Source organism: Echeneis naucrates, chromosome 8 (genome assembly GCF_900963305.1).
Source record: "Echeneis naucrates chromosome 8, fEcheNa1.1, whole genome shotgun sequence".
Classification (NCBI taxonomy): Eukaryota; Metazoa; Chordata; class Actinopteri; order Carangiformes; family Echeneidae; genus Echeneis; species Echeneis naucrates.
The window spans coordinates 15,768,458-15,779,768 of NC_042518.1; the positions used below are offsets into that span (position 1 = coordinate 15,768,458).

Sequence of the window (11,311 nt, forward strand, 5' to 3'; positions counted from 1 at the left end):
ATCAAGATGAGAGAGGGGGCATTATGTGAAAACAACCCCAGCTCTTTGAAGCCTCTTCAACTTCTCCCAATGAAAAACACACTCAGCTCTTTTTTATTATTATTATTATTTTATTCTTTTTTTTTTTTTTTTTAGCACTTTCTGAATCGGCTTCAGCTTTTCACCGAGATAAGAAAACATTTCAGCTGAAGTAGCCCGTAACAGCTTCATCTAAAACGGTTTGTGACCCGCACGGATGTAGGTTCATTTATCCTGAATGATCCACTGAGATCCCCCAGGCCTGTTTAGTTCCTGCCAAATGATGTTATTACACCAAGCCCTTGGTGGCTGCTCTCTCTCCCACTTATTCATCTGCGATACAAAACAAATAAGATCTCCACAATGGCCGTTTTTGTTAGATAGGAGATTTATTGTTGTTCGGATGTGTGCGTAATGTGTCCTCAGGATCAAGAATGGGCTTTATTGATTTGAACGGTTCCATGTTTGGCCTGTTTTATAAAAAGAGAAGAAGAAAAACACCTTAAATTGAGCCCCAGATTTAATGTTGCATAGCTTTCATGACGGGAGGTCCTACAAAATTACCAGGAATAAAAATTGGAGGCCATATCGGGACATCGGGAAACATTCAGCACCAGCTGCAGGAGCGCAGGGCACTTTGGTCCATTATCTCCAGCCCTGAGCGCTGGAAGTGTCTTGTCCGAAGCAGTTTGTCGCCAGAAATGACTTTAACACGTGTCTTGTCGGGTTTTTGGCGTCAGATGCTCTCGCTTTAGAGTCTTTACCTTCAGCTTTTCTTGTGATTTGACGCTCCCGCTCCAGCCTTATTAAAACCACACAGTGCGCAACGAGCCTGTTTCCAATCTGAAGACATTCGCGATGAATTTGGCAAAATCATCTGCAGCTTTGCTGGTACTGTATAGCCCACCCAGTCCGGACCCAGTCCCCCTGTGCCCCGAGGTATCAATACGATTAGAGGCAGGAAATGTGGGAATCCCCAACAAAGGGCTCCATCATTAAACACAAACAACCAGAGGCCTCCCAACAATACCGTAAGCGCCCGCATCTCCGTGCCTCTCTTTTATGTCTGAACAAGTGAAAATCTATTATTTTCATCCCAATATCACCATCGTGCTTTCAGTTGTCCATTTATGAAGGAGGATAATCCGACGAGACTATGGCGGACCGCACTTTGAGAAGTCTGAGTTCCAGGGGAGAAGAGAGAGTTTAGGGTTTCTGCGTCAGTAATCTCAGGTTATGCAGGCTGCAGATTAAATATTATTCCTTCTCCATTTCACACATGGTGATATTTACCAATATGTCTCTCAAGGAAACTAAAGTTTGAGTGCGAGGCACACACGGCCTCCTTCTTACCAGTTTATCCAAGGAAGCCCCGATGTAGGGCAGGCAACAAATTATTATTTTCTCAGCAGCACAAAATCAGTCATTCCAGTTTTATCCTCTGTTGTAAGTCTGTAAACGTGTAATTGTGCGTCAGGTGTGTGCGTAAAGTGCGGCTGCGGGAGCCTTCCAGGGGGATTAAGGCTTTAGCCCCTACCTCACGTAGAGAAGTGTTTGGGGATTTTCCCCTCCCGCTGTTTAAACTCTGGATCTGATGTCCCCAAAGAGTCTGTCGTCTGAAAAAAATCAAAATGTGTGTTTATCGTGCCTTTTATTATCACTTTCTATCGCTGCTGCACATTTCAACTATACAGCCTTTTGTTTGTGTCTTTGAACAGATTCCCTCCTTTGTTTCATGGCAGCTAAAAAAAAGAAGTTTTAAAATATTTCAAATGTTGTTGTTATTATTATTATTATTATTATTATTATTATTATTATTATTATTTCTCGTGGTGCTTAATCTGGAATTTTCTGAATCAATTTTATAAAAAACAACAACAACAATCCATTAAACCTCGGGAACCTTCATGAAAGCTGTGAATTGCATTTTCCCAAACAATTATGAAACAATTTCAATGTAGACCTTTCATTTATGCATAGTGTCCCAACCGAAAGCTTTCTTAGCATGGAATTAACCCGTTGGGGAGCAACAGGACTGTATTCCCTCTCCATAAAACGTCCTGCTTTGTCTTCCTGTCCATTAGGATGTTTTTAGTGGACGAGTGTCCAACGTCCGCGTTCACTTGGCACGGATGGGGCTGATGATGAGAGCGCGCTGGGAGGCTGGTATAGGCCTTCTTGGTACCCTTTGCGTCGTTTCCATTGGTCAGGATCCTTTTCATCGCGCCTCGACGTGACATCACATCCACCCGACCCGCAGGAAAGCGGCGGAGATCACAGATGATGCTGGACACCTCGGAGGACTCACACACTTTTACGCTTTACGCACGATCGGTCACTCGCTGACCGCTGTTTTGCGCCTCCAGGCACGAACAGCGAGGGATATCTGCGCCGATGCTTTGTGCTTTTAAGAGTTTTCTTCCTGAGAAGTAGGAGCTGGGCTGTGCTCGGATTTGTCGCGTTTTGTGAATGGAGACGAGTCGCGCGTAAAGATCTGTTTCTTGAAGTGAATCGCTGTCACTGTCCCACCTGTTGGCAGGTGGTGTTGACTTTACCCGCGGGCATCTACTATGACCTTGGGTTTGGAAATCATGGAGGATATTGTTATCGACGTAGTGGGGGAAGGACTCAAAGACAGCGGAGAGGAGCAAGCTTTACCTTTGGATGAGTCGCGGAGCGAGCAGGATCGCGGCACGGAGACTTCCAGCAGCCAGAGCAAAGACCGGGACAGCTACAGCCCCGAACCGGCGTGTGCCCCCCCTGCTAAAAACAAAGGTCCCACGTCGGTAAAGCCCCCATACTCTTACATCGCTCTGATAACGATGGCCATTCTGCAGAGTCCGAAGAAGCGGCTCACCCTCAGTGAGATCTGTGACTTCATCAGCCACCGCTTCGTTTATTACCGGGAGAAATTCCCCGCCTGGCAGAACTCTATCAGACACAATCTGTCGCTCAATGACTGCTTTGTAAAGATGCCCAGGGAGCCGGGTAACCCCGGGAAGGGCAACTACTGGACCCTGGATCCAAACTCCTCGGACATGTTCGAGAACGGAAGTTTTCTGCGGCGGAGGAAGCGCTTCAAGCGGCAGCATTTCCGCTTCGACCCGCTGAAGGAGCAGCACCTGGAGCCCAGCGGGCTGCACGGCTTCCCGCACGGCGCCTACGGCCTGGGCGCCGCGGCTCTGCAGCTGCCCAGCCTGGAGCTTTACCCCTACCTCCACCATCATGCGCCCTCGCCCGCCACCATCCCACCTGTCAGCAGCATCCTGCCGGCCCTGTCCAGCTTCTTCTCCCGCGGCGCCCTCACCGCCAAAGCTTTCCTCCAGTCGCAGCCCGGGGTGGAAGCCTTCTCCCCGGCCCAGTGCCCGGCGTACTCGTCTCCTCTGACCTCCGGCGCTGCCTACGCCTCCCCCGCGCTCTTCCACCCGGCGGCGGTGGCGGCTCCGCACTTCCTCAGTTTACACCAGGAGTATCAGAAACTACAGACTCAGCGCGGCACCGTGGAGCTGGCCAAACACATTAACGCCGCCAATAATGAGTAATCACGTTACAGACACTTTGAGCTGGTGTTTTCTCAGGTAACAGAGCCAATCTAAGCAGAAGCCCAGATTCTCCAGCGGTGGAGACGGATGGATCTGTTTTAAGGAATGTTGTAGATATGAGCGAAGCTCTCCCTCCTCTTTCCCCTCATGGCAAAATAAAAAATATAAGTAAAAAACACCACCGTTTTGAGGCGCCTTTTTAAAATCTGATCTTGAATTAACATCTTCTGTTTAAATATTTAAATGACGAGTTTCCTTTACTTTTTCCTGGAAAGAAATAAAAGTGAATATTTAAACTTTGCGGTTCAGTTGTATTTTCTACAAAACCAGGCGGTAAATGACACAGACTCTTTATCAAGCCATATATGTGCTCATGCATATATGCATATATTTAAAGCCAGTTTTTCCTTGGTTTTCATGTGTTTGTTTTGTTGCTCTGAATTTAATTTTCTGGGTTTGACTCGTTTTTGCGATAATTTAAAATGATGACAGTTAAATAAAAAAATTGATTTAAGGTTGCATTGAAACAGGCGGACAGAAAGTGAATTAAAGCAGTGGTGGAAAATACATACCCATCACAATAAGACAAACCTCAGGTCCATTGCAAATTATTAGTGAGAAGATGTACCTCCAAAACTGGCTTCAATCAATACAAATATTACAGGTTTCAAAAATACACGGTGTCATATACATTGTTACTGGTGTCATTATAATTTTGTAAGTTATTAAATATAATATTAGAATAAAATTCTAAAATAACAACAATAATAATAATAAAAAATAATACATATTATTTATATTTTTTCTTTTTTTTTTCAATGAGAGAAAAAGCAACATTTATTAACACGTCTGTTAATACGAGCAGTTACAAACAATGACAGCAATAATAACCGTTTCCATGATCAACATCGTTCAGCAGCTGCCGAGTTTGAGACTAAAGAGACCGTTTATATTTAGACCGCACAGGCCTGACAAGTGTGTGTGTGTGTGTGTGTGTGTGTCTGCGTGTTGTTCATGGCTATAACACTGAAAATATACATACGTATAATTGCCTTATTTTTCAGGGCCACACACACAGACGCACACTGACACATCTTGACCGTCTGTTCCCGCGAGAAAATCTGTTCAACACATTTTCATGAGACAAGTTCAGCCCTGAAGCCGCTTTTTGCTCCTTCAGCTCCTCTAGGAGTTGGACCTGCAGGTGGATCTCAGGCTGTTTTTCATTACTGTTATTATTATTTAAGAGAAGATCAGTCCAAAATATGATAGACGGGTCTTTTTTATTTTAATTATTATAACTGTGTCCTAAAAATCCTATTTGACTAAGAAATTCTGATTTCTGAATCCAGTTTAAGTCACCCTTAATGACATAAAATGCCCTTTTGTGGCGGATTTGGAAAACTGTTAGAAGTTAAGTTTATTCTATTTTAAGATTTAAAACTATAATAATAATAATTATCCAACAGCTCAGTTCCACAAACATAAAAGTTTTATGGCGAAGTAACATTTTACAGTCTGGCTGCTAACAGGTTGTTTGTTGTGTTTACACACTGTTACGTTCATGTAAAACTGGTGCTTTGACCAATTCAAACTCAGTGTGATTAGTTCAACATCATAATCTAGGAGGGAAACCTGAAGAAAAGAAGGTCGATTTATTTTTCTGGAGCAGACGTAATCAGTCTGAGATTCAGGCAGTGGATCCGTCTGTGAATTTATACTGCATGTGATCAGTGAATCTAACCCCAAGCTTTCCGCCCGTTCCTCCGTGCTACTAATTCACATTAACTGATTTATTTTTCCTTTCTTTTTCACTTAAGAGAAGGCAGTGCTGCTCTGCAGTGAGAATGACAGTAGTAAAATAATTCTAGGTTTCAGAGCATGGAAGTATTTATTTAATTCTATTCTGAGTCTGGTTTAGATGGATTACCATGCTGAAGCTCTTGGATGGGGCTGATGGTTCACACCGCACACCCAGTCCTTTAGCAGACTTTGGCACCCAGTGAGTGACTGAAACAAATAAAAAGATTGTTACCTGATGGTGAGCTCTTATGCTGCTCACTCTGAAGAGACAGAGGAGAACACTTTTCCCCAGAGCCTCTTCCTTTTCCTTTTTTCCCTCCTTCCATTCAGGAAATTTTTAAAATCTTGCCCAATTTTCAATGCTGAGATTAAATTCAATCTGTTTTTTTTTTTTTTTTTTGCCACAACCCAATTTTTAATATTTGTACTGCTAATGTTAAACAGCGTGGCAGGAGCTGAGGTTCAACTGATCCAACATGAGATTCTTAACAAACACACCAATCTCTCTGCTATTAGAACTTATCTGATTGGAAAGTCAAACATACAGCTGAAGATATGTTTTTATTCTTTAGTCTTTAAGTCAAACATGAGGAAAGAGTCATGGAACGATCCTGCGTGTCAAATCTGACAAGTAATGATGTACCTTCTGCACAATCACACACACATACAAACAATTCAGTTTGATATGGGTGAACGTGGTAATCAGGTACAACTGATGAAATCGTTTTCTTTACAATGATCTGGCTCTGCTGGTGGGAGGCAAGAGGAATAGAAAGTGAAGCAGACAAATGCTGATTGGCAGCCATGGAGAGTGGGGGGATGATGGGGTGTTCTTTTTTTTTTCGGGGGGGGGGGAGTTGCTGGGAAACTGGTGCACCTGATAAAATAAGCAAGTCAGACTGTTGGATTGTGTGTGTGTGTGTGTGTGTGTGTGTGTGTGTGTGTGTGGCTACTAGTGCACATCAGTTTTCCATCTTGAAGGAGCTCTAAGGTGCCAGTTCACTGCTGAAAGCCTTTTTACTTTCCTTTTCCTTTGTGCGTCATTGAGTGTGACATGGTTTATTAAATCTTCACTTATATTACGAGGAAAAGGTTCTTTTAAATGATTAACAGCATGACTTTCCCTTCTTTAACTCTACCTTTTTTTCCCCCTTTACAACCGTTTTAATTTGTGAGACGTCTGAAACTTAAAAAGGTGATATAATCTGTGAATGTGAAACAAGGCCACTGCTTTGTCACCATGTGATTTTACTCAGTGTCATATTAGAATGATTCATCACTTCAGAGGACATGATGAATGTACATTTATGTGACAACCTGTCAGTGGTGCATGCCATGTTACACCACCACCAGCTCCACGTGAATCATCAGTCCAGAGTTATCACAGCGCTTCTGATGTGGAGCTGGTTTCTCTGGGAAAAGTGAGTCGGCTCAGTCAGAGCTCCGCTCATGCTTGACAGTGCCGCTCCGCCGTGCTTTCATTCTCCACGTACAAACGCCAAGGCAAACAGGCAAGATAAACTCATTGGTGGAGCACCCCGCCTCACCGCCTTCACTCCTTCTGCTTCCACAGCAAAAAGAGCCAGAGTCCAAAAAGGCAGAGTGATGCATTCTGGGAGAACCCCCGCAAGTTCAGTCAGGACACGAAAAACAATGTTCCAGAGATTCTGAAATGCATAATTTAGAATAAATTCCCCCAAAATATTTTTCCTGTTTTATAGCCTGATAGGTTTTTCATTTTATCTAAATATGTAAAGGAATCTCTAAATCACATAAGTCACAAAGTGAAACAGCAGTGAAATAATGTTACCCTTTAACCTTTTCATATTGCTGTTTCAAAGGAATGCCCTTTAATTTAAAATAATAATAAAAAAATTATTCTGTATCATATGAAACACTTTATGAATCTGACCATACAAGCAAGGTTTATTATTAACATTACTACAATGTGACTGACTCACTATCAGCATTTTATATGCTGATAGTGAGTCCTTGGATCAGGACACACCGGTGTTTTTGGTCCATCGTCTACCAGTGAGCACTGAATTTCTCTTTTTGTTTGTAAAGATATATTAAAGGCTACATCTTTCAAACTTTTCACCCGTGCATTATTTGATTAACATTAGAACCTGTGAGTGGAAACCACTGGACAGTGTGTAGATCCAGCGTTTGTACTGTTGTATTTTTTTACTATTGTGTTACTGGATTAGCTGCATTGTGGTGTTCAATTTCCAGAAATCACGAGTTCAGTATTGAGCCAATTTGGGTCAATGTAGCACTAGCATTTTATTTTATATTACTGTCATTATTTATATAAAAAATAACTGCCTTGTGAAATGTTTGTGCTCTATTTTACATGTCACTATTAATTACTGATTGGTATCCAGGGTTGAGTCAGAGATGACTTTGTACAATTGGCCAAACATTTGTGACAATTTTCAGGTAAAATATGATATTAATTACAGCAAAATCATCTGACTTCATTTTTTATGTTTTTACTTTAGTCAGTAACTGGCAGAGTTGCCAACAGGAAACAGGGGAATGACCTGCAGCATTGGTCCCTGGTCGGGTTTGATCCAGGGACACTGCAATTGTCCCATCCCACATGGCACATGCTCGGAAGCAGCACAGATGATTCAGCCAATAAAACTGATATCAGGTGAAAGTCGGCCATTGGTTCTGCTTCATTTTGAGATTGGTTTGCTTTTTTTCTTGTGAGAGCCTGATGAGTGTTTGCTTTAGAATTTCAGGAGTGTGCTGCTCTAGATTCGGAGTTTGGTGAATATAAAGGCGTCACTGTTGTGGTTTTTCAGTTATCATTAGTAAATCTCGCACCTTTCAGCTGAGGCAGATCACAGCTGAGGTTTTCTCTCCTCTCACTTTAATGGCTGACTTCCACAGGCCTCACTCACTCCTTGGCGTTTGCTTTTCCTGGCAGGGCCAATCCCCGCTGCCCTGCTTCAGGGAGTTATTCAATTATAAATCTTCCACCCTTCTTTCGCGGCAACCCCTCCCCAACACCAATATCCCCCCCAACCCCCCCCCCCCCCCCCCCACCCCCCGCTTTCCCCTTTCTCACCGGTCTGTACGCTGCCCTGCCAAACCCAGTAAAACACGCTACTCAGTTGGTGCACTCCTCTCCAATCTCGTGCCCAAGAATTTATTATGCTCAGGGTGGTGAAGCAGAGTGTGGTGTGTTTTTGGAAAAGGGACCCCCCCTCAAGCCTCAGTGCCAACAGATGACAGTGACATATAGCAGGAAAGCCACCCAGAAGGAGAATGATCTCACACCTCAGCCACGCGCTCGGAGTGGGGTGGGAGAAAATACAGAGGGAGGGAGAGAGGGAGGGAGAGAGGGAGGAAAGATCTGCAGCTGGGGGTAAAGGGGACAATAAAATCAAGATGAAAAGTGAGGACGGGGAAACAAAAAGGTATAAAGACAGAAAAACAAACACCAGCAACTGAGAACAAATAGTCCCCACCCTATAAATGATCTGATGACACCGGACCAAAAAATGGCTGCGCCTTCTTCAAATACTTTAAGTTACTTACTAAACTTAACACTTTGTTATAATAATTTCCAAACAAGCCAAACTATTTTAAACCTCTTAGATATTCGATTCTCACCCTGAGACCGTGGTTCATCGCTGTCAACCAAGCTCTACAGGAAATACACTGCCCTATTAGGCATCTTAAGAAAATCCACAGTCAAGGTTTTATAGCAGATAGATCCTCCTCTGTACCACATCTGTTTCTCAAGAGGCTTGTGAAGCAGCCAGTCTGTATGTGGCTGGGTGGCACTGTTGTGACCCCCCTCTCCACCCCCTACTGCCCTACTGTTCCCCAGCTGGTGACTTCAGGCCCTCATTCTACCCATAGTGCTTGGCACCGGCGCAAGTCCCCGGATCCAGGTTTGTGTGTCTTCGTGTGCGTCAGCGTGTGCGGTGCCCACTGCAGGTAGAAGGCCTCCAAACACAGAGTGAAGTGCTACCCTTTACGGGGCCAAGATGAAAGGCTGCGGCAGCGTGATGTCACCCACAGCAGCCCCTAAACCACTTATTGCACTAAATGAGAGCCATTAGCCACACAAACAAAGAGTTGAAACTCTGTCATTTAATCAAAAGGAGAGCAGGAAGCACAATTAACATCTGGGCCAGGATGTGTCATAGAGGGGTCATGCTGTAACTGTGCAGGCTCTTGTTGCAATTGCAGAGTCCGAGGCCTGGCGGTCGGTGTACAGCCTAATGAGAGTCAGTAACCCCAACCTGGCCGCGTCCCACCCGCTCTCACTGATCTCTGAGGAAGACAAAGTGGTCTGCCTTACACGCCAGGCATCGCCGTGAAGAGCAGGGGATGTTTGAAAAGCAGCCAGTTGATAGTTGGAAACCTCCCTCTCAATCTCTCTCTGTTCACTCTCAGTGAGTCTCTCTCGCTCTGCGTCTGCACTTTCTCTCTCCATCTCTCTCCCCCATTACATTTGGTTTTCTCCCCTCAATAACGTCTGCAGTGGCATATTACAACTTGGAAATGTATTTTAAAAGGGAGTAGGAAAGGGTGCCAGAATGGGAAAAACATGGATTGGCTCAATGGGAGCAGATTAAGTGGGCATGCCAAACCTCACGCTTTGTAAGAAACAAGAAAAAGACCCCTTTTTACATTAATGCTCAGAGTTAAGGACCAACCACATAGTGTGGGGAAATCAAAAATCCCACCCTCTTCGAAATGAGAGAAATGAAAACTCCAGGCGGTGAATTGTCACCTCATACGGAAGAAATAGCTTTTTTTCTACTTCACTGTCCCCAGAGTGAATACGACTGGGTGCTGTAAGGCTGTCAGTGTCAGACGACAGGCTTGCCTCTTTATCACTGCTGCAGGTCTCTGTGTGCTCAGGGAACTGTAAAGCCAATTCATAGGCCTGCAAACATCCTGTAACAGCTACATAAATCCACTAATTCAGGCCTTTGTGTTTGGTAATGGATGTTGTGCCATACTATGTAGATGTGATATGATAGGATTGATTGCTCTGAAGAACACTGAGGCTGCTTTCTAGCACCGCCCTGCCACCCAAACTGTCGGCCAACGAGCCGTTCATCCCGTGCTGCCTCTGTTGGTGGTCCCTGGTGTAAGCTATATTTTCCCCTCACTTCTCCCTCTCTCTCTCTTTTTTTATAGCTAACACAAAATTGTTCCTAATTCGCTGCTGCTAGAGGGGGGTAATTTGCGGCTTTTGGCTGAGTGTCGCAAGCCCCAAATTTGAAAAAGCTGCTGAGTTGAAGGCATTCTGTGAGAGGCAACAGGAGCAACAGTTGGGAAAGGCAGGGAGACAGAGAGAGAGAGAGAAAGAGAGAATCATAATCAGTTAAAAGGAAAAAACAGCAAAACATGATAAGCTTCAATAGGCAGAAGAATGCAAGGCAATAATAAGTGTTGGGCAATGTAAGCCATCAGCACCAATAATTACAGGCCTTTAATGAGATGATGGTGATAATGTCTCCTCTTCTACTCCAACTTAATATGATTTCACTTTTGCCTGTGAAAACATTAATGTTGGGATGAATATATTTTGGCCAAAATACTGTAGCCCATATTTTGTCTGTCTTTAGTTTGTCTTGTCTCCAATTATCTAAGATAAAAAGAAAAAAATATCCAGCAGACTCTCTGTTGCAAAAAAAAATATCATCTGCAAAAGAAAAAACTAAAACAGCTGGATATTCATGGAGACCAGTAAATGATAAGCAGTAAGCTGGTTTAACAATTAACTGTCGGGTAAGATTCAATGTGTTTTGCCTAACATAGAAATTAACCAAAGGAGTGCCTCAAGGTTCTGTGTTTGGTTCACTGTTGTCCTCTCTTTGCATAAACAATTCAATGCACATTGAGCTAATGCATGCAGATATATAGATGACACAATTTGGTTTTCGTTTGTAGCTAGGGACCCCCTCTCCAGG

The 11,311-nt window shown here is 43.7% G+C and overlaps 1 protein-coding gene across 1 annotated transcript; it reads left to right on the forward strand.

The window, feature by feature from the left end:
• The first annotated feature begins 2,327 nt into the window (after positions 1–2,327).
• Positions 2,328–3,837, forward strand: foxd7 (forkhead box D7). The gene has a single exon (XM_029509047.1). The coding sequence runs from the start codon at positions 2,589–2,591 to the stop codon at positions 3,558–3,560; it is 972 nt and encodes a 323-aa protein (XP_029364907.1). The 5' UTR covers positions 2,328–2,588; the 3' UTR covers positions 3,561–3,837.
• Positions 3,838–11,311: the final 7,474 nt, after the last annotated feature.